The sequence below is a fragment of the Gracilinanus agilis genome, chromosome 2 (genome assembly GCF_016433145.1).
Source record: "Gracilinanus agilis isolate LMUSP501 chromosome 2, AgileGrace, whole genome shotgun sequence".
Taxonomy (NCBI): domain Eukaryota; kingdom Metazoa; phylum Chordata; class Mammalia; order Didelphimorphia; family Didelphidae; genus Gracilinanus; species Gracilinanus agilis.
Genome location: NC_058131.1, coordinates 349,087,323 through 349,113,771, shown reverse-complemented (window position 1 = coordinate 349,113,771; position 26,449 = coordinate 349,087,323). Strand labels below are relative to the sequence as shown.

The window sequence follows — 26,449 nt, the reverse complement described above, 5'->3', positions numbered from 1 at the left end:
GGAATAGTTATGATATTCAATACTTTATCAATAACTTTAACTTCCATTTCTGAGGACCATAGAATGACATCCATGTCCTTTCACCATGTACAGTTTATAGGTCGTGTGCTATTGATTTCTCTGGATTAATATCTTAGAAGTACATTCTAAATATTTAAATGAAAACCCTGACAAGTGGGTAACTACATCTCCAGACTGCAGCTGGATATTGTTTTAGAATTTTGCATTAAGAGGACCTCCCAAGATGTGGTCTTGAGACACTGTTTTTTAGTGTAATCAGTGTCCTGGATTGGTTTCATTGTACTTGATCAACTAAACAAATGTTTTAAAAATGAAACAGTAGTGCTCTGTGTGATGCCACATATTTGAATTCTCTCGTTCTCGAGGAGGCTAAGGCTGGTGGATTATCTGAATTGGGGAGCTCTGAGCTACAGGAGAGCTAAAAGTGATTGAGTATTCTCAGTACATCTGACACCAGTATGATGAACTCTTGAGAGGTGGAAGACCATCAGGCTGCCTAAGGGAGGTGAACTGTCCCAGGTTCGAAATAGAGCAGGTCAAAATTTCTGTCAGTCAGCCTTGGGATCAGCCCTGGAATGAACACCTTATTTCCAACCTGGGTGTAATAGAGACCCAGACTCAAAAAAAAAAAAAATTAGAGAGGTACTGGCTTCTCAGATAGAAGACCTTAAAGCTACAAAACATTCTAAAGGAAGGGAATTGCCTGCATTTTTTTTTTTTGCTTTTTTTTCTTTCAGCTAAAATAATGAAAATAGACTTTTCTCACTTAGCTTCTCTTCTCTGGGTTCCCACTGTAGTAGTAGCATTACTATACTTGGACTGGCAAGCTGCAAACAGATCTCAGCTCCATGAAAATTTTAAAGATCTGTGTCTTTGGTCAGAAATCTTCCTCCTTAAAACTTTGTATTTTGAACCCAATTAAAGTTGATTGTGTCTTTTTAAAACTTTTTCTCCCTTGTTCAAAGAACAGAAATTCCCAGAGTTGTCCAATTGAACGTTAGAGTTTAGCTGAAAGTGGATTATGATACCAAACAAGGGTGGTTTTGTGAGCAGATCCTCCTAGTGCTTGCTTTTGTTAGTAGAGGAAGTGAACTTATCTGTTCATATGGCAAAAATACAGGGTAGAATGCTAGGCCTGGAATCAGGAAGACCTGAACTCAGATACTTAGTAGCAGTGTGACCCTAGTCAAGTACTTAATTTCTGTTTGCCTCAGTTTCATCAACTTTAAAATGGGGAAAATAGCAGTATCTGCATCCTAGTGTTGTTGTTAGGATCAAATGAGATAATATTTATAAAGTACTTAGTATAGCTCCTGGCACATGATTGTTGTTTAGTCATGTTGGACTCTTTGTGACCCCATTTGGGGTTTTCTTGGCAAAGATACTGAAGTATTTTGCCATTGCTTTTTCTAGTTCATTTGACAGATGAGGAAACAGAGGCAAATGGAGTTAAGTGACTTGCCCAGGGTCACACAGCTAATAAGTGTCTGAGAGGCCACATTTGGACTCAGGAAGACTCATCTTCCTGACCTGAGGCCCAGAACTCTATCCCCTGCAACACCTAGCTGGCAAATGGTAAGGGCTATAAGAAATGCTAGCTATTACTATCATCATCATCATCATCATCATCATCATCATCATCATCATCATCATATTAATTATGTCTTTACTTCCTTTTGAGAGAGTAGAGCTTCTTAGACTGTAAGAAGGGATAGTTAAGTCTGTCTTTAATGGAGCATTAGGAAATGTCCTCTGTGGCTCAGAGTCCTAAATTTAGTTTGTTGTGTTGCGTTGTATTGTTTTAATGAAAATAGAGATTAGTATCTTTGGAAGATTACGAATATCTCCCTCGGGTACATGGTTTATGAGAGGCAACTTCTGTCTTTTGTAGTGATTAGTGAAACATAGAAAAGGAAAGTGGATTAAATTAGTATCCTGTCATTTTATTCTTTGTAACTGTCTCTTCGGGATCTCACCTGTCTTGTGTTCTTATTTTGTCTGTGGAAAGTATATCCTTATCCTATTAGTGATGGTATGGTGTAGAGCAGTGATTCCCAAAGTGGGTGCCACCGCCCCCTGGTGGGTGCTGCAGTGATCCAGGTGAGGCAGTGATGGCTACAGGTGCATTTATCTTTCCTATTAATTGCTATTAAAATTTTAAAATATTAATTTCTAGGGGGCCAAGTAATTTTTTTTCTGGAAAGGGGGCTGTAGGCCAAAAAAGTTTGGGAACTACTGGTGTAGAGGTTAGAATTTTGAATTTACAATCCTGAAAGACTTGTGACAGGGAATGCTATCCACCTCTAGAGAAAGAACTGTTGGAATTTTCTTTCACATCAGTGTATTTTTGGTTTTATTTTGGGTTTTGATTATGAATGACTGCTCTTACAACAGTGACCATTATGGAAGTGTGTTTTGCATGACAATAAAAAAGAAAAATAATAATTCTCATCTTAGAGTCAGGATGATCAATTTCATAGTTGCTTTCTATATGACTCTTACTTTGTAAGTCACTTAACTTCCCTGGGCCTCAGTTTTCTTATCTATAAAATGGGAAGAGTGGAGAGGTTGGAAAGGTCCCCATATTGCTTGGCTTTCAGTAAACCTTTCTTTGCCATCTATTCATTATGAAGGCAAATGAAAGTCTAGAATTTATCATGGGTATATACATAAGAAACAATATAAAGAGTCTCTGGACATTTCAAAATGCTTTATAAAATAAGTTATTTTGATTACTAGATGATCACACTCTGAATAGGGGAATTTGTATTCTTCACCAGCATTGTCTCTCTGTCTAATGATTATGCTGAGCTAGGAAAAGAGAGAGATTCAGATAGACATTCAGATGGGGCTTTTGGGTTCTTTCCAATGTTGGAGATCTCTTCTTGTTTGACATCTAGTTCTTATTTGTGTTCCCTACAGCAAATCTCTACATACATCACAGTCCCCCCATCCCCTCTGATCCAGACTCTGGTACAAGGGAATATTTTGGTGAGTGATGAAGTGCTGATGTCTGCCATGTCAGCCTTTACATCACTGGATCAGCCAATGCCCCCTGTGCAGTCTCCCGTTCAGCCACCTGTGCAGGTAAGGAGAATTCATGCCACCGAATGGCATAGCTTCTTCATAAAATTAAATTTGTTTATTGTCTTGGTTCGTGCTCTAACCTATAAGCTGGTTGCATTTTTCAAAGATCTTGGTGAAAAATAAAGAATGATTTGTTCTTATTTTTTTCCATCTGAATAATTCTGGTCACCTATAATTCAGGAAGGTTCTAAGACCTTAAATTAGAGTTTGTTACTTTAGCAATTTGAACTCCCTGCGTGATTTCTTGGGACACTTACCATTTTTCCCATTTCAGTTCCTACATTTGACAGCAAAGTTCTCTGAGTGTGGCAACCCAGTTTCTGTTGTAAAAGGAAAAGGAGAAAATTCTCACATTAGTTTCCAAGTAAACATAAAATAAATTTCAGATAAATTTTTATTAATATCTTTTGTTTTTCACAGAAGAAAAGCATATGATTTGTCACTTGTCTATATGGGTATTTGTTTTTATTTATTTATGTATTTATTTATTTTTAGACCCTTAACTTATGTGTATTGGCTCCTTGGTGGAAGAGTGGTAAGGGTAGGCAATGGGGGTCAAGTGACTTGCCCAGAGTCACACAGCTGGGAAGTGTCTGAGGCTGGATTTGAACCTAGGACCTCCTGTCTCTAGGCCTGACTCTCAATCCAGCTGCCCCTCTGGGTATTTGTTTTAAAAGATTACCGTATTATACAAAAATGAATAATATGGAAATAGGTATCAAGTGATAATATATGTATAACCCAGTGAAATTGCTTGTCAGCTCTGGAAGGGAGGAGGGAAGAGGGGAAGGAGACAACATGAATTATGGAACCATGTCAAAAAAAATTTTTAAATAAATAATTAAATGGAAGCCCCACCCCCAAATATAGCTTTTGTTTTTATATTGCTTAAATTTCCCCTGTATTCCACTCTCCCACTCCTGGAGAGCCACCCTTTATGACAAAGAATTGTTTTCAAATCAGACTTAATAGAAGATATTCTGCACAACTGACTCAGGCCTCAGGAATGATATACTACAGTTCTTCAGAATATCTGTGCAGCTTCCAAAAGTTCTTTCAAAGATTCCTTTTTTATACAGAAAAGTCCCCTCCTCTGATATAAGTCAGAGATATTCCCCCTGCCTGGAGGGTTCGATGACAGTGATTTGTGGGGAGCAAGATTGTTACCTCTGAATTTTGAGCTCTCTAATTGGTTGTGATAGAATTGGAGGGACCCCCATCTATTCCAGGTTGGCAACAAAGAGGATGCAAAGGATCTTACTTATGATCCCAGGTGCTATGGGACTATGTGGGCCTAGGTGGATACTTATTTTTCAAAGTTACAATTGAGGAGACAGGGAAAGAATTTCTTGGCTGCTTTTAGGGCTGAAAGAAAAAGAAACCAAGAAGCAATGAAAACTACATGAATATACACAAAAGCAACCAATTAATATGGGGTATGCACTTCCCAGGGACTTCTGCTTCTAAACTGCCAGGTCGCTGATGGCCTTGGAGTGGTCCTCTCAAGTGTGAATAAAAGGCCCTCTGATACGATGTGCTTAGAGCTTTGTCTCTTGGGATTTCACATAGAGTTGCTAATTTAGATTCTCTGGGGGGGAGGGGAATAAATATCTAATACACAAAGACTGAGATGTAAGGGGAAAGGCCTCAGTTATTAATATAGCTGTGTATAAATGTGTATGTGTATATTCTTTTTCCAAGTAATATTAATTCCTTTGCATTTAAAGAGGAAAGCTGGGACTTGAAGTTAGAAAATTCTAAAAAGCAAACACATCCTTTCTATCTTTTATGTGTCATAAAAGAAGGGTTAGAGAAATAGCAAACCAAACTCTATAAAATGAAAAGGCAGTTACATTTAAAAGGCCCTGCCACAGACTTTAATGAAGGCTGCCATTGGTGAGAGGGTGAGAGAGAGAGTTGTTGCCAGGCCCGGAGCCAGGAAGGCACACCCTGGGATGGATCTCTGGGGACTCGAAGCAGTGGTTTAGCCAACTGCTGCCAGAAGGAAAAGCAGTAAAGGGCCATTTTTGTGCTGAGCATAAATCCAGTTTTATTTCATGATCTCCCTTTCAGCTTGTTCTTCTGAACATACCGCCCAAATAATTCTGCTTTTCACATGAATGAGTTTGGTTTCTGGGTTGGAAGAGACATGATATGTGTCATGATCTTGATGAAGTCATTTAGATTCTCCAAACTTCAGTTTCCCAGTCCGTAAAATGGAGGTGATGGTAATATCTCCCTTGCCTATGTCACAGGGCTCTTGTGAGGCTCAAATAGGTTATTTCACATGAAAGTGAATTCTGGAGTGGGGGCAGTTCAGTGGATAGAGAACCAGGCCTAGAGATGGGAGGTTCTGGGTTTAAATCTCAATTCATACACTTTCTAATTGTGTGACCCTGAGCAAATCACTTAACACTCCGCCCCCCCCCTCCCCATTGCCTAGCCCTTACTGCTCTTCTGCTTTGGAACCAACACACAGGATTGATTCTAAGATGGAAGGTGAGGGTTTTAAAAAAAAGTGTTTTATAAACTGTAAAGGGCTAAACAAATGTAAAGTTTTTTTATATTATGGTGATACCCAGTCTTAATGCCATGTTTCTTTATGATTTTCTGTTTTATCTTCTCACTCTAGAGCAGCCTGAGTATGCACTCAGGGCCTGGCTACCTCCCCCAGCCCCCACCACCTCCTCCACCACCTCCACCATTGCCTCCTCCCCCTCCTCCACAGCCTCCTCCTCCTCCTTCCCAGAACCTGGGGGCTCCCGGACGTCCCAGTACGGGTGGAGTGATAGAGGTTTACAATGCCACGGCCCCCTTGGCAGGAAGCAGTGTGGTGGAGATCCAGGCTCTGGGGATGCAGCCCTACCCATCTCTAGAGGTAATGGGGAGAGGGACCTGGGGTGAGGTATCACACTATATAACCAAGAAGGGAGGGCACTTGTAGGGGTTTCCTGGTGAAAAGATCCAAAGCAATGGACACTGTCAGGATCCTACCCGAGAGAGAGGCAGTCAGGGGACCACGTACTGCTTCCATGAAAAGACTACAAAGTGGGACATTGTCCTGGGGTATTAGTGAGAGGTTGAACAACTCAGAAATGTAGAACTAGGGGAGAAAAGGCTGCTAACAATTAGTGTCAAGCCTGAAGACAAGAGTCCTAAAGAACCTCTAGCCTTCATTTGGCAGGATGGAAGAAATTCTGACTCTGGCGTGCCAAGACTGTCAAATGTTCAAGTGTTCAAAAGCTGCCTCTGACCTGTGTGGCCTTTGGCAAGTCACTTTACTACCTAGGGCCTTGATTTCCTTATCTATGAAGAGTAAAGGTCAAACTAGAGGGCCTGAGGCCTCTCCCAGCTCTAGCCCTGTGATCCTGATGGTGCCTCAGCTGTACCTTTGAAGACAGTGGGGCTGATTTTTTTCTTTCCATCTGCTTGGTCCTCTTTGGAGTAGGTGGCTCACAGGGGAAGTTTTGCTCCCCAGACTTTCCTAATAAATTGCTGATATCTCTTGAATGTTAAATTGCTGCTTGCTGAAGTTCACATCTGCCTTTCCTCTGGGCCAACCAGGAAAGAGTATATCAGTGGTGATGTGTTGAGTTGGAGACATAAGATTGGGTTGTCACTTGAGATAGATGGGAGAGGGGGGATCTGGCTGAATGTCCTTCAGGATTATCAGGTAGGAGGAATTCACTCAGGTCGTGGCTAGGACAGATAAGGTAGGAGGAAGCATTTTACATCGCCATATTATAATATGAGTTAAATGCTGGGCACTGGGAGAAAATGCATGGAAGAGAAGGCTCTTGGAGGTCTTGGGGAATTGACAAAAAAGAAGCATAGAGTAGTGGAAGAGGCCTGAATTAGGCATGAGTAGGAAGAGATTTTTGTCTTGGTCCCCTAGCTTGCCTCATGATTTTGGGTAAATCAGAGTTAACTTGGAGCCTCTGATGAGGTTCTGCTGAGTAGAGTTGGATTTTGATATCTCATAAATAGAGAATTTTACTGATCATCTCATCAATCTCAGTCTTCCAGAGGAGGATACTGGGGGCCCAGAGAAGGACAGGGATTCACCAAAGTCCTTGACTTCCCACTGGCACTAACATTTGTAAATTTATAAATCTTGTCATCCTTGGTTCAGGTGGCTATAAACAGACTCTCCTTAATAAACTTGTGCTTTCAGGTCCCAAACCAGTGTGTGGAGAATCCCGTGTACCCAAGCCCTCCTGTGTATAGCCCTGGGAAACAGAGCTTCAAACCCAAAGGACCAACCCCTCCAGCTCCCTTGACCAACACCACCAGTGGTAATGTGGCTGTTTTCAACTCCCCCTCCACATTGAAGAACCAGCGCCCCAAAAGTGATGGTGGGCTCCAAGAAGGTAGGGTCTAGGTCTCTCTTGGTCAGTGGCTAACCATACTGACATTATTGAGCATACTGCTTGATTGCTGGGGCTACCTTTCCAGGTGGCCACATGATCAGAAATCTTGTGTGGATTGCATGAATTTTTTTTTTTAAATCCTTACTTTCTGTCTTGGAGTCAATATTGTGTATTGGTTCTAAGGCAGAAGAGTGGTAAGGGTAGACAATGGGAGTCAAGTGACTTGCCCAGGATCACACAGCTGGGAAGTGTCTGAGGCCAGATTTGAACCTAGGACCTCCCGTCTCTAGGCCTGACTCTCAATCCATTGAGCTACCCAGCTGCCCCCTGGACTGCATGAATTTAATGATATCATTAATTGTATTCAGCTTCCATTATCAGCCTAACACCTCAAAGCTGGGAATCACACATTGATAGTTATCAGAAAGCCAGATAATATGTATTTATTAAGCCTTTATTGTCCCAGGCACTATGCCAAACCCTTGAGATGCAAAGATAGGCAATAGCAATCCCTGCCATATGGAATTCTCATTCTAATGGAGAACACAAGATGCTAATAACTAGGGCTGCCCCTCAGACATATACAGAGTAGATGGGATATGGAAGAGGCTGTCTCAGAGGGGAGGCACTAACTAGTAGTTGGAAAGATGGGGAAAGATCTATAGAGAGGCTGTGCAGGTAGTTTCCAATGGACATCTATTTCTGAGATGTGAGCTACCTGGCAGTTTCTCTTTTTTGGCTAAAAATCTTAGAACATACCTAAGGTGGACAGCATTTGGCCCTAGGGCAGGAGTTCTTAACTTGGGGTCTATGTAGTTAGGTTTTTCTTAAAAATAGATTTTGATAGCTGTATTTCATTACAGTGTGCTTCCCTTATAATGCTATGCCAGACTGCCAGAATGGTCCATGACCCAAAAGAGATTCTTAGCCCTTGGTCTGGGGTCTTTTCTGTCAGGGAACCTTAGTTTGGGTGGCAGAAGTCAAATGGGAAGAGGCCTTGTGCAGAGAGATGCTTTTCAGAGACTTTGCCGATGGGGTTTCAGGGCCAGAGTCCCTTCATCCTCAGAGGGAGATGAAAGTGCCTTCTTTTAAATGTATCTACGTTTTGCCCCACTCACGCATGATGCCTCAACTAGTGCAGCTGCTGCCTTGGAGGTGAGCTGTGAGTAGAGACCTACCCTCTACTTGTCTCTGTTCTTATTCCTCCCCTGCTCTCTCATTTTGGTCTCTGTTGTAGGGAAACCCAAGTGCCAGAAACTCAAGTGTACCTACTGCGACAAGACATTCACCAAGAACTTTGACCTGCAACAGCATATCCGAAGGTACCTGGGAGGGGAAGGTCAGGTATTATCTCCGAGGAGGGAACCAGCCCTTCTGCCCACTTTGGACTGGTAGGCTGCAACTGTCCCCAGCTTCCCTACTCTCTTCAGGGAGTGCTGACAATGACAGGGCCTCAGTATCTTTTTCCCTGATTCCTGCAGCACTGGGAAAAGATAGCAATGTTCCAGAGCAAATAAGGCGCCCTTCACCCCTTCCAGGCCCCTTGTATGGTGGGCACAAACAGCTGGCGTGTAGGTTTTCTCTGCCCGAGTTCATGGGCTCTTCCTAGGAGTGTGACATGAGCTCTCCTGGCTCCTAACAGTAGCCAGCACCCCTCTCCTAGGCAAAGAGTTGGATGACAACTGACTTCTGTCTCCTTCTAGTCACACAGGGGAGAAACCCTTCCAATGCATTGTCTGTGGCCGAGCCTTTGCACAGAAATCAAATGTCAAGAAGCATATGCAGACTCACAAAGTGTGGCCACCAGGGCACGGGTGCACCATCTCCCGGAACTCAGTGACTGTTCAGGTCATGGCCTTGAACCCCACCCAGCAAGAGGACGAGGAAGACCCAGGTGTGAGGCTGAGGAGCCATGGGGCTGGGTGGTGGGGCAGATCAGGTGCCAGAGCTAGAGGCCAAAGCTTTAGAGACATCCTCAGGCCTTTCGGTTGCTTGGCTTCACTCCCACAGGTTCATTATCCCTCCATCAAGAGGGCAATAAGAAAAGTGTTATCCCATGTTCCCCAAAGCAAATCGGTTAGAACTCTTTTGTCAAGTATTCTTTTGTGGTCCCTAGGACCAGTGGTGTCTGTGCCTTCCTTAGTGGGGTCTTGGCCTCAAGCATCCTCAGGCACAAGTCTCCTGGTGGCTGGGACTGTTTGGTTGGCAGGCAGAATGCAGCATTTGCTATCCAGGCCTCTCCTCCCTTAGGACTGGCTGCATGGTAAATCTAGGTGAATACCATCTCCCTGAGAGAAGAGATGCATTTTTCTTGTTTATCTCCCAGAGTGCCTAGCGTCACATTGTAGGCACTCAGTAAATATTGATTATCTGACCTCTTTCCCATCTCTTGTCCTGATGTCTCTGTACTTTTCTGCAGGGATTAGCCAGCCCCCCAGGAGTGTTCCCCAGCCTCAGGCTTTGGCTTCATCGGAGGAAAATGAGGCTGGAAAACTGGAAGCCAAGCAGGTGGTCCTCATTGACAGCTCTTACCAGTGCCAGTTCTGTCCGAACAAGTTCAGTACATACTTCCAGCTCAGGTCACACATGACCCAGCATAAGAATGAACAAGTAAGCAGTGACTGGTTTATCTCAGCCTCACCCTCTTCCTGAGTCCTGGCTGGGTAAGGAACTAGGCACCCCTCTCGGATAAGAGAGGTCTTGGAGTTATCTGGAAAGGGGCAGCCCTGCCAGAGATATGGCAAGAATGTGGCCCTGCCAGATCCCACTTGAGTGAGATCTACCCCAGAGGGCTCCTAAGCCTCATCAGGAGAGGAAAACTTCTGAGGCAACCCCAGGGGATGAATAGCTTGTGGGAATGAATGCACCTGGCTCAGTACTCATTCTAAGCTGCTGGGCCTCCTGTCCAGGGTTCTGTCCTTGTGGGAGGGAAGAGGCACTGTGTCTGGGTCCCAGGTCACAAATGATCTGACAGCCAGGGGTGGAAGGGACAGGCGACACCTCCCCAGTGCTTACTCCTTTCTTCCCCCCTGCCTGGGGCCTCCCTCCAGGTGTACAAGTGTGTCGTGAAGAGCTGTGCCCAGATGTTCCAGAAGCTAGACATGTTCCTGGAGCATATCAAGAGCCACCAGGAGGAACTGAGTTACCGATGTCATCTGTGCAGCAAGGACTTCCCCTCTCTGTATGAGCTGGGTGTGCACCAGTACTCCCACAGCCTCCTGCCTCAGCACAGCCCCAAGAAGGATGTCGCTGTCTACAAGTAATGTCAGGGCAAATCCAGGCAGGGGCCACGTTTGCCTATGGCAGAGTCCCTGGGCAGTTGGCGCTGCCCATGCAGACCTTTAAAGGGGAGTCAGGGGTCTAATGTATTTTCTTCTTGTCTGTGGGTTGTCTGCTGGGACTTGTGAATATGGGTGCTGTCTGACAGTCATGGATAGGAGGGGAGAGCCCCTGCAGCCCAGGAGCAGAGTTCAGGTTATTGAGCAGTTGCTGGCTTCTATTCTCAGCCGTGGGGCCTGACAGATGGGACAGCCAATATCTATGCCTGAAGCTTTTTTTCTTTTTAAAGCATGAAATATGTCATCTGCCCCAAACCAACTTTTTTTTTTATCTCTGATAATAACAGCCTATGTTTATGATAAGTGGCAGAGGTGAGATTTGAAGCCAGATCATCTCCCTCAAGGAACACACTATTACCACTCCTTACCCCTATTTCCTTTCATAACGTGTAGGATTTGTGGGGGCATCAAGGGTTATTTGTTGGGGCCTGCCAATGTGTAGGTTTCTTTTTTTTTATTTTAAGCATTTATTAATATATATATTTTAGAAAAGTTAACATGGTTACATGATTTATGTTCTTACTTTCCCCTTCACCCCCTGACCCCCACCCTTGGCCGATGTGCATTTCCACTGGTTTTAACATGTGTCATTAATCAAGACCTATTTCCAAATTGTTGATAGTTGCTTTGGTGTGGTACTTTCGATCCCCAATCATGTCCTCATCAACCCATGTATTCAAGCAGTTGATTTTCTTCTGTGTTTCCTCTCCGGCTCTTCTTCCTCTGAATGTGGGTAGCGTTCTTTTCCATAAATCCCCCAGAATTGTCCTGGGTCATTGCATTGCTGCTAGTACAGAAGTCCATTACATTCTATTTTACCACAGTGTATCCATCTCTGTGTACAATGTTCTTCTGGCTCTGCTCCTTTCACTCTGCATCAATTCCTGGAGGTCTTTCCAGTTCACATGGAATTCCTCCAGTTTATTATTCCTTTTAGCACAGTAGTATTCCATCACCAGCATATACCATAATTTGTTCAGCCATTCCACAATTGAAGGGCATACCCCCATTTTCCAGTTTTTTGCTACCACAAAAAGCACGGCTATAAATATTTTCGTGTAAGTCTGTTTATCTATGATCTCTTTCGGGTACAATCCCAACAATGGTATGGCTGGATCAAAGGGCAGGCAGTCTTTTATAGCCCTTTGAGCATAGTTCCAAATTGCCATCCAGAATGGTTGGATCAGTTCACACCTCTACCAGCAATGCATTGATGTCCCGATTTGGCCACATCCCCTCCAGCATTCATTACTCTCCCCTTCTATCATTTTAGCCAATCTGCTAGGTGTGAGATGGTACCTCAGAGTTGTTTTGATTTGCATTTCTCTAATTATTAGAGATTTAGAACACTTTCTCATGTGCTTATTGATAGTTTTGATTTCTTTACCTGAAAATTGCCTATTCATGTCTCTTGCCCATTTATCAATTGGGGAATGGCTTGATTTTTTACACAATTGATTTAACTCCTTGTATATTTGAGTAATTAAACCCTTGTGAGAGTTTTTAGTTATAAAGATTTTTTCCCAATTTGTTGTTTCCCTTCTGATCTTGGCTACATTGTTTTGGTTTGTACAAAAGCTTTTTAGTTTGATGTAATCAAAATAATTTATTTTACCTTTTGTAATTTTCTCTAACTCTTGCTTGGTTTTAAAATCCCTCCTTTCCCAGAGATCTGACAAGTATACTATTCTGTGTTCACTTAACTTATTTATAGTTTCCCTCTTTATATTCAAGTCATTCACCCATTCTGAATTTACCTTGGTGTAGGGTGTGAGATGTTGATCTAAACCTAATCTCTCCCATATTGTTTTCCAAATTTCTCAATAGTTTTTGTCAAATAGTGGATTCATGTCCCAAAAATTGGGCTCTTTGGGTTAATAATAAACTGTCTTGCTGATGTCACTTACCCGAAGTCTATTCCACTGATCCTCCCTTCTGTCTCTTAGTCAGTACCATACCGTTTTGATGACTGCTGCTTTATAGTATATTTTAATATCTGGTACTGCTAGGCCCCCTTTCTTCACATTTTTTTTTCATTATTTCCCTTGATATTCCTGATCTTTTGTTATTCCAAATGAACTTTGTTATAGTTTTTCCTAATTCAGTGAAAAAGTTTTTTGGTAGTTTGATAGGTATGGCACTAAATAGGTAAATTAATTAGGGTAGAATGGTCATTTTTATTATGTTAGCTCGTCCTACCCATGAGCAATCAATGTTTTTCCAGTTGTTTAGATCTAGTTTTAATTGTTTGGAAAGTGTTTTGTAGTTGTTTTCGTATAATTCCTGTGCTTGTTTTGGTAGATAGGTTCCTAAATATTTTATATTATCTAGGGTGATTTTAAATGGTGTTTCTCATTCTACCTCTTGCTACTGTGATGTGTTGGAAATATATAGAAATGCTGATGATTTATGTGCATTTATTTTGTATCCTGCAACTTTGCTAAAGTTGTTGATTATTTCTATAAGCTTCTTAGTTGATTCTTTAGGATTTTTTAAGTAGACCATCATATCATCTGCAAAGAGTGATAGCTTAGTCGCCTCATTGACTATTTTAATACCCTCAATTTCTTTTTCTTCTCTAATTGCTACTGCTAGTGTTTCTAGTACAATGTTAAATAATAGAGGAGATAATGGGCATCCTTGTTTCACTCCTGATCTTATTGGAAAGGCTTCTAATTTATCCCCATTGCATATGATGCTTGTTGATGGTTTTGGGTATATACTGTTTATTGTTTTTAGGAAAGGACCTTCTATTCCTATACTTTCCAGTGTTTTCAATAGGAATGGATGTTGTATTTTGTCAAAGGCTTTTTCAGCATCTATTGAGATAATCATGTGATTTTTGTTTGTTAGATTTTTGATATGGTCAATAATGTGGATGGTTTTCCTAATGTTGAACCATCCTTGCATTCCTGGTATAAATCCCACCTGATCATGGTGGATGATCCTCTTGATCACTTGCTGGAGTCTCTTTGCTAATATTCTATTTAGGATTTTTGCATCTATGTTCATTAGGGAGATTGGTCTGTAGTTTTCTTTCTCTGTTTTTGATCTACCTGGCTTTGGAATCAGTACCATATTTGTGTCATAAAAGGAATTTGGTAGGACTCCTTCTTTGCTTATTATATCAAATAATTTGTGTAGTATTGGGATTAGTTGTTCTTTGAATGTCTGATAGAATTCACTTGTGAATCCATCAGGCCCTGGCAATTTTTTCTTAGGGAGTTCTTTGATGGCTTGTTCAATTTCTTTTTCTGATATGGGATTATTTAGGTATTCTATTTCTTCTGTTGTTAATCTAGGTAATTTATATTTTTGTAAATATTCATCCATATCTCTTAGATTGCTATATTTATCGCCATATAGTTGGGCGAAATAGTTTTTAATGATTGCCTTAATTTCCCCTTCATTAGAGGTGAGGTCTCCCTTTTCATCTTTGATACTGTCAATTTGGTTTTCTTCTTTCCTTTTTTAAATTAGATTGACCAGTACTTTGTCTATTTTATCTATTTTTTCAAAATACCAGCTTCTAGTCTTATTTATTAATTCAATAGTTCTTTTACTTTTGATTTTATTAATTTCTCCCTTGATTTTTAGTATTTCTAATTTAGTTTTCATCTGGGGATTTTTAATTTGCTTGCTTTCTAATTTTTTAAGTTGCATGCCCAATTCATTAATCTCTGCCCTCCCTAATTTGTTAATATATGCACTCAAGGATATAAATTTCCCCCTGAGTACTGCCTTACCTGCATCCCACAGAGTTTGGTAGGATGTCTCATCATTTTCATTCTCTTCAATGAAATTGTTGATTGTTTCTATGATTTCTTCTTTGACTAGCTGGTTTTGAAGAATCATATTATTTAATTTCCAATTAGTTTTTGATTTGCCTGTCCAGGTGCCCTCACTAATTATTATTTTTATTGCATTATGATCTGAGAAAGTTACATTTATTATTTCTGCTCTTTTGCATTTGTTTGCAATGTTTCTATGCCCTATTACATGGTCAATCTTTGTGAATGTACCATGTGCAGCTGAAAAGAAGGTGTATTCCTTTTTGTCCCTATTTATTTTTCTCCACATATCTATTAAATCTAATTTTTCTAGGGCTTCATTCACCTCTCTTAAATCTTTCTTATTTATTTTTTGGTTTGATTTATCTAGATCCGAAAGAGGAATATTTAGATCTCCCACTAGTATGCTTTTACTATCTATTTCCTTCTTGAGCTCTGCCAGTTTCTCCTTTACAAATTTGGATGCTGTGCCATTTGGTGCATACATATTGAGCAATGTTATTTCTTCATTGTCTATACTTCCTTTTATCAGGATGTAATGACCTTTCCTGTCTTTTTTAATCATATCTATTTTTACTTTGGCTTTATCAGAAATCATGATCGCCACTCCTGCCTTTTTTTCTCATTTGAAGCCCAAAAGATTTTGTTGAAGCCCTTTATTTTAAACTTGTGTATGTCCACCTGCCTCATATATGTTTCTTGTAGACAACATATGTTAGGATTTTGGTTTCTAATCCACTCTGCTATTTGCTTCTGTTTAATGGGTGAGTTCATCCCATTCACATTCAGAGTTATAATTATCAGTTGTGTATTCCCCAACATTTTGGTATCCTCACCTAATTCTATCCCTTCTTCTTACACTATTTCCTTTTAAACCTGTGGTTTGCTTTAAGCCAGTAACCCTTGTCCCCTCCCTTGATTTACTTCCCTTTTTATCCCCTCCCTTATTATTCCCCTCTTTTTATTTTTAAGGCCTAATGATTTCCCTCCCCCTTCTTCTCCCCTCCCTTTTTTGACCACCCTGCTCCCCTGCTTCCCTTGGTTTATCCCTTCTGATTTTCTCTGTAGGGTTAGATAGAGTTTTATATCCCAATGGATATAACTACTCTTCCCTCTCAGGGTTAATTACACTGAGAGTAAGGTTTAAATATTACCTCTTAATGCTCTCTTCCTCTCCTTCTTATAATAGTATTCATCCCTTCCCCTTCCCATGCCCTCTTTGTGTGTAATAGAATATCCTATTTTTCTTATTCCTTCAAGATTCTCTTGGTGTCCTCTACTATTCACCCCCCTCTTTCCCTCCCACCCATATCATCTTAGACCATTTTGTATTCCAACCTCTCCCTATGAATAATTCTTCTAATTATTATAATAGTGAATGCTATAATGGTGAACAGAGTTCACTACAGAGAATTATACATAACATTTCCCCACGTAGGAGTACCAATAATTAGATCTTATTGAAGCCCTTAAAGAGGCAAGTTTAAAAAATATGAGTTTTCTTACTTTCCCTTCTGTTTCTTATTTACCTTTTCATGTTTCTCTTGATTTTTGTGTTTGGATATCAAACTTTCCATTTAGTCCTGGTCTTTTCTGTGCAAATGCTTGGAAATTTTCTATCTTGTTGAATGCCCAAACTTTCCCCTGGAAGAATATAGTCAGTTTTGATGGGTAGGTGATCCTTGGCTGTAAACCCAGTTCTCTTGCCTTTCTGAATATCATATTCCAAGCCTTGCAGTCTTTTAGTGTGGATGCTGCCAGATCCTGGGTGATCCTGATTGGTGCTCCTTGATATCTGAATTGTCTCTTTCTGGCTTCTTGTGTAAAATTTTTTTCTTTTACTTGGAAGCTCTTGAATTTGGCTATTATATTCCTGGGGGTTGTCTTTTTCAGTGTCTAGTGTAGAGGGTGATCTATGGATCCTTTCAATGTCTATATTGCCCTCTTGTTATAGAACTTCAGGGCAATTTTGCTGAATAATTTCTTTTAGTATGGAGTCCAAATTTCTATTAATTTCTACTTTTTCAGGAAGACCAATGATTTTCAGATTGTCTCTTCTAGACCTGTTTTCTTGATCTGTCAGTTTGTCATTGAGATATTTCATGTTTCCTTCTATTTTATCAGTCTTTTGACTTTGTTTTATTTGTTCTTGCTGTCTTGATAGATCATTGGCTTCTACTTGCCCAATTCTTGTTTTTAGAGACTGGTTTTCTGCTATAAGCTTTTGATTTTCTTTTTCAGTTTGGTCTGACCTGTTTTCCAGCTGTTTGATTTTGATCTCCAATTTGCTTATTAATTCTTTTGATTTGTGGGCATCTTTTTCTAATTGCCCAATTCTAGCCTTTAGAGACTGGTTTTCGGCTATAATCTTTTGGTTTTCCTTTTCAATCTGGTCATTTCTGGTCTTTGATTTACTTGCCTCACTTTCCAATTGTGAAATTCTGCCTTTTAAACTGTTATTTTCTTGCCAGATCTCTTCCATCTTTCTCATGATCTCAGATTTGAACTCTTCAAGACTTTGTGACCTGTTTTCTTTTGTTTTGGGAATGTTTGGATATGTTTACTTGTTTATTCTCCTCTTCTGTTTGCTCTGTTGTCCGGATTTTTTTCTGTGAAAAAGTTGTCAAGTGTTAAAGGTTTTTTCTTCTTCATCTTTCTCTTCTGGTTTTCCTGATGATTCTGGCTTGCTATTGTAAGCTGAGTTCCCTCTCAGCTTTATGCTCACGCCCAGGATCTGTCTGTGCTCTTTAGACTCGAGATCTTAAGTCTAGTTATTTTGGGACAAGCCTCCTGGTGGTCTCCTTGGTCATTGTTCTGCCTGAAGCTCCTTTAACAGTCTCAGGGAGCTGCTTCTGTAGTCAAGCACCTCTCTGCACTGGGTCCCCACTCAAGGTCTGCTCCTGCACTCAGAATCAGCCCCTTCTTTCATGCTCCAGTCCACGCTTTAATCCGTGCCTCAGCCCGCACCTGTGTCAGCCCCTTCGCCTGAGCCTGGGCTCCGGGTCAGCACTCAGAGTCTGGGAGTTCCTCAGCCTCCCGAGGGTTTCCAAGTCTTGCTGCTCCCAGGAACAAGCCCTGGTGAACTGCCAATGACCCAATGGGTGCCCCAAACCTGCTCCGACTCCCGTGCACTGGTTTTGGCGTTGTAGGTGGTGTGGGGTGGGGGAGGGGGTTGCTCCACTTGTGTTTTCGTGAGAGCTGTTTCACCCCTTTATAGCATGGAAATGCCCCAATTCCACGTACCTCCGATGCTGTGCCCTGTTGTGGGGTCCCTTCTTCCCTCTGGATTTGTTTTTAATGTCTTCTTGAGGAGTCCTATATGCATGGGTTAGGAGAAGTCAAGCAGCTGCTTTTTACTCTGCCGCCATCTTAACCCGGAACCCTCAATTTCTTTTTCCAATGTGCAGGTTTCTAAAGGTGAAACCTGAATTTTTACAGCTGTTCCCCTTCATCTTTGGAAAGGGATTGGAACCCCAGGACATGCTCTGGAGTTTTGATTTCTCTTTATAAACTTCTTTTGGCCCTCTCTTTTTTGAGCCACAGAGACCTTAGTCCATTTTAAGTTCTATGTCCAAGTATGTTTGGGAGAAAGCCTCTTTTGATTAGAAATCTATTCTTTTAGCAGAAAAATACTCCTCCTACTAGCAGAGATCTCCACCCCCTCTTCCTAGGAAACCAAACTTCTCCAGCCAGAGTTAGAAAGATTTCTGAACTGGCTTTCCAACAGGGTCAGAGACCCCAGAGGAGGCAGCTTGGAACCAGACTTCACAAAGAGCTGGAAAAAGAGGCATGTGGGAGAGGAAGTATAATTCAGAATCTGTAGAATCCTGCCTGCATTCCCCATAATGATCCTTGTTATAGATCTAATTAAATCTTAGGAAGTAAAAACTGGAAATGTTTAAACTTTTCCCTTTGGTGTTGAAAAATGTAAACTTTTCTCATCAGGGCTAAGAGAAATGCAAGATGGGAGGCACCAATTGGCACTAACAGAATCAAAGTAAAAAAGTGTCTTTTCTCTGAGAGGTATCAGGACTTTTGGAGATGAGGAAGGGCAGCATGACCAGATTAGAAAGCAGGCATGGGTTCTTCATATTGTATTGGGTATCTGGGAGGTGAGCATTAATTAGCTCGGGATCCCCATTTCTCTCTCTCTCTCTCTCTCTCTGACTCTCTCTCATCTCTTACTGTGTATTGGTTTCAAGACAGAACAGCAGAAAGGGCCAGACAATGAGGGTTAAGTGAATTGCCCAGGGGTCACACAGCTAGGAAGTATAAGAGGTTAGATTTGAAATCAGGACTTGTAGGCTGGCCATTCCATCCATTGAGCCACTTATCTGCCCCTGATTGTCCCCTTTCTGTTTGCTGAAGATCTTGCTGTGGTTTCTACTTGGACTTGGGGTTTATAAGCATTTAGGGTGGAGGACAGTTTCTGTTTCACATATATATGGTTGTACATACTATATACCATTATCTCTCTCCTCACCTCTCCTCTCCCCCTTTTTCCCTCCCCTCTTCCCTCCCTCTCCCATTTCCTTTCCCTTTCCCTCTTTCTCCTTCCCTCTTTTCTTTCTTCTTTCTGCCTCTCCTAGCTCTCTTTCTCTCTCCCCTTCTCTCCCCCTCTTTCCTTCCTTTCCCCCTCTTTCTCTCCCCTCTCTTCCTCCCTCCTCTCTTTCTTCTTTTTGCCTCTCTCTCTTAGTTCTCTTTCTCTCTCCTTTCCTCTTTTCCCTCCTTCCTCAGAATGAGGTTGTGGTTCTCAAAGTGTGTTCTATAAGTGTCCTATAGTCATCGGTGGGTAGTCTCTTCTACTATTAATATTTATAATGTGATAACATCTGTATTAGTTTCTGACATTAATTCTCATTGAGAAACAACATGATATACTAGATAGAGTGCTGGAACTGGAGTCACACCTGGGTTCAAATCCTGCCTTTGATACTAACTTTGTGATTATTAGAGACAAGTGCATTATCTACCCTGAATCTTTGGCAACTCCCTAATACTTGGCTATGGGGCAGCTAGGTGGTTCAGTGGATAGAGCCACTCCTAGCAGTATGACCCTGGGCAAGTCACTTAACCCCCATTGCCTAGCCCTTGCCACTCTTCTGCCTTGGAACAGATATCCAGTATTGATTCTAAGATAGAAGGATAAGAGTTGTATTTTTTAAAAAAATGAAGCCCTCCTCTTCTGCAGAAGTTTTCAGTTTAATCAGGGAAGACAACGTATAAATACATAGGTAGATACAAAATAGATGTCAGATAATTTAAGAGGAAGGCACCAGTAGCTTCAGGAATAGGAAAGTCTTCATGAAAAAAGTGGCCTCCAAACTGAGATCCGAAGGATAAGCTACTCAGTAATAGATGAGTTGCTCTTACTGGAGGAACTTTTTGTACTGAAAAAAATCATGGCTCCATGTCATATTCATTCATCATTTAAGGCACCCTTTACTGTATCTCATAAAAAATTGAATCATTTTCCCATTTGTTCTGGTTATTTTTTCCTGTGACAAGTGGGTGCATGTGGGTTGGTGGCCCAGGGTTTTTTGTTTTTTAGCCATCAAAGTGATTAACTGGCAGGAGATATATGAGCCTGAGAACCTAAGAATAGAAGAGAGTCTGCCTCATGGCTCAAAAAGAATTGTGCCAATTGATCGTAGGAATGAGAAGGAACTTGAAAGGTTTAGGCACAACCAGTTGGGAAAATGGAGTTAATTAGACATGACAGACATGTCAGCAGGGATCCTGGGAATAGAACTGAGGACTGCTGATTCACCTTGTTGGCTGAGCACCTTTTCCTTCCATTCCTATAGGTTGTTCCCCAGATAGGTTTCTGGGAGGACAAATGGTGAGTGGTCTGGCTTAAGCTTTGACCACTTGTCTTGGGGATTCTGGTCTCCTATATTGTCATCTCTTCATTCGCCTTGCTCCTTCCCATTCAGGTGTGTCAAATGTGTCAATAAATACTCTACCCCTGAAGCCCTGGAACACCACCTCCAGACAGCAACTCACAACTTCCCCTGTCCACACTGCCAGAAGGTGAGTGCTTGTTTCCTCCTGGAAGGCACCTAGAATGAGTGGGTGGCCCAGAAATTGGGATTTCCTTCTTTTTTCTTCTTCTCCCTTCCTACCTCAGTATGTACTGGGAGGTCTTCTGGGGTGTCTTAGGTGAAGAAACAACATTCATTCCTTTACCACTAAAGAGTACATGGAAGGCTTTGGACTCCCAGCTCTTCTAGGCCCCAGTTGTCCACCCCAAGGATTGGAGGGCTCATGGGACTCTTACCGGTCTTTTCCCACAGTGGTGATTCTGAGACATACCAGGTTGGAGTGAGTTAGGGCTTTGTTGCTAAAATAATCCTCCTACTCTTCGTGACTCAAGACACTTGTCCCATGAAGATTTATTTTCTGCTGCAGCCTCTTCCTTATACCCCTGCCCCAACCCTGGCCATCTCAACCTGGTACTGGAGGGAGTTTTTTTGCTTGAGGCTCCCACTTTCCCTGAGGGCTTTGGGTCATGGAGAATCAAGGGAAGATGGGAGTTCTCTTATCTTTCTTGACCATTCCCCCTCACCCTCACAAAGAACATGAAAACTCCAAACTAAAATTTAGCAACTTACTCCTCTGTTTATAGATAAGGAAGTGAGAGGCTCACCGTGGGGGCAGGGCCAATCTCAGAGGATTGACCGCTTTGTACTGAGGTAGCTCAGGAAGGGGAATTGGAACTCCCGCTCTGGTTAGTAGCTCTTCTGTGTCTTTGCCTCTGTCACCAAGGCCACAGGGTGGGGACTCTGGGGAGAGCGAGAACAGGTGGTCTGGTCAGCTGCTGTGGATTGGTTTGGCCCATTGTTTCCAGAGGACTTCACCCTGGATGCCTGAGGGGAGGGAAAAACCTCCCTAGGTGGGGAGGAAATGCTAATGGAATGAAGCATGTATTTAGAGGCCTCCCTTGGGGGCATCCTCCCCGAAAGATATCTTCCACTTTGATTTAATTTTACAGAGGAACTCACACTGTAATATTTAAAAAAAAAAAAAAAAAAAGCAAGCTTTTCAAGTGTGTGCAACATGTCCTGTTCATCTTTGTACCCATCACAGGGCCTTGCCCACAATCAGTCAGCAAATACATGTTGACTGGTTGGTTTGTATTCTTGTTTTTCCCTGGGTTGGGGGGGGGAGGGGGAAGGTTGTGAAATTACAGTAGCCAGAGCTGATTTCTGCCTCCATTTCTTAGGCTTCAGAAAAGAAAGCTTCCATAGAAATGTTCATTCCCCTGATAGAAAACTGTTCCTTAAATTAACCTAGTGGGAAGAACCCCAAGATTCTCTGATCAAGAACCCTGATTCACAGGGCTAGAGTGGAGAAGGCAGGGACTCTTGGCGAGTGTGGTCCTTGATGCTGCCTCTTCTCTTCCTCCTCCCCCAGGTGTTCCCCTGTGAGCGGTACCTTCGACGTCATCTACCCACCCATGGCAGTGGGGGCAAGTTTAAGTGCCAGATATGTAAGAAGTTCTTCCGAAGAGAGCACTACCTCAAGCTGCATGCCCACATCCATTCTGGTAGGGAGAGGCAGTCACTTAGGGCTGCTGTCTTGGGCCTTTTCTGCCCCTGGCATTGCTGTTGGTACCTCCCATATCCTCAGTTTGCCACTTTACTGCCCCATTTGCCTCCCTTCTTTCCCTTTTTTGATCCAAACACCTTTCATCCCCTGATCCCTGTCTCCTTTCATTATTCCCTGCTCCCATGTTGTTTTTCATATGTTACTCATATCCTGGGGACAGCTTCCAGCTGTCATCCCTAGGCCTCTCCCTTCTTTCAAAAATTCTTTTCAGGCCTTGAAACCTTTATAGACCCTTTCTTGGTTCCCCGGTTTGTGATGGCAAAGATACTTGATGTAGTCTTCCATTATAGCCTTATTTTTCCTCTGGTTTTGAGCTGTATGGTTGTCTTTACAAGTAGGACCTAGAACTTTGCTGATTTGGGGGTGTTCACCTTTTTGCATAAAGCTGAGTACTTTATGACTGAACCCAGCAATAACATTACAGTAGGGAATGGAAATTCCTAGCTCTATATTTATGTAGTGCTTTAAGTTTTGCAAAGTCTTTTACACATATAATCTTATTTGACCTATACAACAACCCTGGGAAGTAGGTGCTATTATTATTCCCATTTTACAGATGAGAAAACTAAGGTAGACTGAGGTTAAATTACTTGCCTGGGGTCACATAGCTGGTATCTGAGGACAGATATGGACTGGAACTTTTTGACTCCAGATCCAGTGCTCCTTTCTTTCCTTCCTTCCTCCCTCCCTCCCTCCCTCCCTCCATCTCCTCCTCCTCTCTCTCCTCCCTCCCCTTCCATTTTAGAATTCATATTGATTCTAAGGCAGAAGTGTGGTAAGGGCTAGGCAATGGGGGTTAAATAACTTGCTCAGGNCACATCTCCTCGAACTTTTGTCGTATTCTTTTCTGTCATAATAACCACTCTAATAGATGTGGGTTGGTCCCTCGGACTTATTATCATTTGCACTTCTCCAAATGAGAGTGATCACCCTCCTTCTGAGGAAAATACAGAAGTTTGAGCACAGTCATGGGGTTTTGTTGCACTATGAATCCTCTGACATGAAATGAGAGATGATCTCTGGCTGAAAGCCTTCCTACAGGGGATCCATCTGGAACTGATCTGTTCAGAAGACATTTTCTCCTTCTGAAAAAGCTCTGGATTCTCCACATCAATGTCTTTCTTCATTCATTACAGAAATAAAGTTTCTATTCAAAAGGAATTCTTGCTTGGGAATAAGAGATGATTGTTGCCTGAAGGCCTTACCCACATTGATCATATCCCTAAAATTTTTCCCTAGTGTTGATCCTCTTATGTTAAATAATCTAAAGGTGATGAGCATAAGCTCAGCCTCACTCATTAAGTTTCTCTCCAGTGGGGATTTTCTGACATGACTGTGGAACTTTATGCAAAAACCTATCCTAATTGATTACATTCATAAAGTTTTTCTTCAGTGTGGATTCTCTGATGTGCAACAAGATAGCTTCTGTGAGTAAAAGCCTTTCCACATTGTATACATTCATAAGGTTTGTCTCATGTGTGGATTCTCTGATGTTTATCAAGATGGCTCCTCCATGTGAAAACCTTTCCACATTGTTTACATTCATAAGGTTTCTCTCCAGTGTGGATTCTCTGACCCAATAGGTTTTTGAGGGTAGAGGTGTTCTTCCTGACTCTAAAGCAGTGGTTCCCAAACTTTTTTGGCCTACTGCCCCCTTTCCAGAAAAAAATATTACTTAGCCCCCTAAGTAATATTTTTTAAATTTTTTAAATTTTTAATAGCAATTAATAGGAAAGATAAATGCACCTGTGGCCATCCCCGCCTCCCTGGATCGCTGCAGCACCCACCAGGGGGCGGTAACGCCCACTTTGGGAACACTGTTCTAAAGCCAACTGGGTGTCTTGCTGCTCCTCACAAATCAGGGTGGTAGCAATACCCTAAGCTTCTGTTCTCCTAGGCTTTTCAGTTCTGTGCTGAGCCCCTGCCTCCTGTTTCAGGGAAGAGGACTACAGACAATTTGACCCTGGTCATTTGGGCCTTTGATGTTTCCCCCCATGCAGGTGAAAAGCCCTTTAAATGCTCTGTGTGTGACTCGGCCTTTAACCGGAAAGACAAGTTGAAGCGACACATGTTGATCCATGAGCCATCCAAGAAATATAAATGCCCCTTCTCGTACGTAGCATGCCATTTGGGGCAAGGGCTGGTATGGGTGGGAAGAGGCTGGAGAGGTGGAAGAAGGCCTCAAATCTCAGGGCAGACTTTAACAAAGGGATGCTGCTGGCTGTGGCCATTCAAGCTCCTAGACAGCATATAGGGCCAAATGATAGCCAGCAGTGTCTAGAACATAGGTTGGGGTTATGTTTTGTATTGTGGAAAAAATCTGAAATTGGGTATCTTAAGAAGCCGATTCTAGCCCTGGCTCTGCTGCTCTCCAGCTGTTAGGATCTTTGCCAAGTCCCATTCCTTCTTTGAGGTCTTGGTTTCCACATACGTAAATAAGAAAACTGAGCAGGATGATCCGTGTAAGGTCCCTTCCTGCTCTGACCTTGTACTTCTCTTATGAGTTGGGGAAATATATTTGATGCTGACCCTAAAGGTAATGAGTTTTGAGTCTCTCTTGACCTCGGGGTAGGAGAGTTAATCAGTTCTTGGGCACTTGCTCCTAGAAACTGATAAATAGATGCCCTTTCTCCTTAAGTAGACATCCTCATTGGTAGGGTGCTTGGGCCCTGCCCTGGGGGAGACTCCAGATCCATTTTTCCATCCTTTGTCTTTTTTTTTCCTCATTTATCTTATCTGTTCTGCCCCAAGTCCTGCCCAGGATCTAGTGAGCTGGTGCAAGTGGGCTGTTTGCCAGGCTAAGATGCTTCTTTTGGTTCAAGAGAGAGGGGAGGGTCAGTCCAAGTGGCTCCAGCTCCCCAGGCATAAACAGATTTGTTTGTTACAGGATGCATGCTGGCTGCAATAAGGAGTTCAATCGGCCAGACAAACTGAAGGCTCACATCCTTTCCCATTCAGGTAAGTGGCTCACATGCCTAGAAACCCACAGAGAAGGTGGCATGTTAGGTAGAAGGGCAGGATGGAAGCCTGGACACCAAACAGAGGATGGGTTCTTTCTTTCCTGTGATGGGAAGAGGCTTATATCCTCGGAAAAAGACCTGGGATAGACATCAGGAGACCTGAGCTGATCCTGACTGTGTCCCAAGTGCCCTCAAACTTTGCCCTCTCGATGCTTCAGTGTTTTCTCTGTTTACTACAGGGAGCAGACCCTGCCTTGAGGATGCACCTGGCAGGGGCAAGGATCTGGGTGGGCTTCATGGATGAGGGCCCCTGTGACTTCCTGCCCCCCTCTTTTCATTCTTCCCACACACAGGGATGAAGATACACAACTGCCAGTTCTGTAGCAAATCCTTTAGCCGCCGGGCCCACCTCGTGGAGCACCAGCGTTCCCACACTGACAACTACAAATACCGCTGCTCTAGCTGTGCCAAGGGCTTCACTCGGCACAAATACCTGAAGAAGCACCGCTGCCGGCTGGGCCCACTCAAGGACAAAGACCCCCAGGCTTGCCGCCCCCAGAAGCAGCGGGGGGCTCGGACTCGCAAGGCAGCCCTTCCTGACCCATTGGACCTGGAGGAGCTCAAGTGCAATGCTGAGGGGGCAGAGGCAGGAGGCTCTGGCAAAGACCCCTTCCCAGAGTCAGACGCAGTACTGTCTATTGTGGTGGGAAGCTCAGTGGGTGGTGAGCCAGAGCTGGTGGTGCCTGGGCACTCAGACAATATGAGCCCCAACTTGACCCTGACAGGACTGCAATCTGGAGCCGAGGGTCCCTGTGCCATGTTGGCTGTCCCTGTGTATATTCAGACCACTGAGTGATGAGTGGGGAGTGCATGGCTGAACCTGGGCTTACTGGTGGGGCTAAGCTTCCCACCACTGCTGCTGCTGGGTGTCCTGGCACCCGTTCTAAGATGCAAGAAGGAATACTTCTCAGGCTTCTTCCCTGCTTTGATGGGGGGTGGGGGAGGACAATAGCTTACTGGGCCCTTTAGAGGCCAGGTAGCATCCCCTTATGCAAACCAGGTGAGTCCTAGGGACTGCCTGGGGCCAGCCCATGGTGCTGCTGTCGGGCTTGGTCCTGCCCTGGGACACTCAGGAGATGGGACCTGATATATGTGGATTTGGGTTTGTGATCCAGTCAGTATGCCTGGTTTTTGGGCAAATGGCCTTTGTTGGGGCAGACCATTGATCCTTCCTACTGGAAGCAAGTCATTTATAAACACCTCACATCCTT

The 26,449-nt window shown here is 42.8% G+C and overlaps 1 protein-coding gene across 1 annotated transcript; it reads left to right on the top strand.

The window, feature by feature from the left end:
• The first annotated feature begins 1,537 nt into the window (after positions 1-1,537).
• On the top strand, positions 1,538-26,449 carry ZNF341 (zinc finger protein 341). Its single transcript, XM_044661596.1, has 13 exons — positions 1,538-1,596; positions 2,944-3,108; positions 5,741-5,986; positions 7,283-7,478; positions 8,716-8,800; positions 9,182-9,372; positions 9,898-10,088; positions 10,529-10,737; positions 20,544-20,640; positions 22,024-22,156; positions 24,219-24,330; positions 25,106-25,176; positions 25,532-26,449. Exons 1-13 carry the CDS (start codon positions 1,594-1,596, stop codon positions 26,032-26,034), a joined length of 2,202 nt encoding a protein of 733 aa, XP_044517531.1. The 5' UTR covers positions 1,538-1,593; the 3' UTR covers positions 26,035-26,449.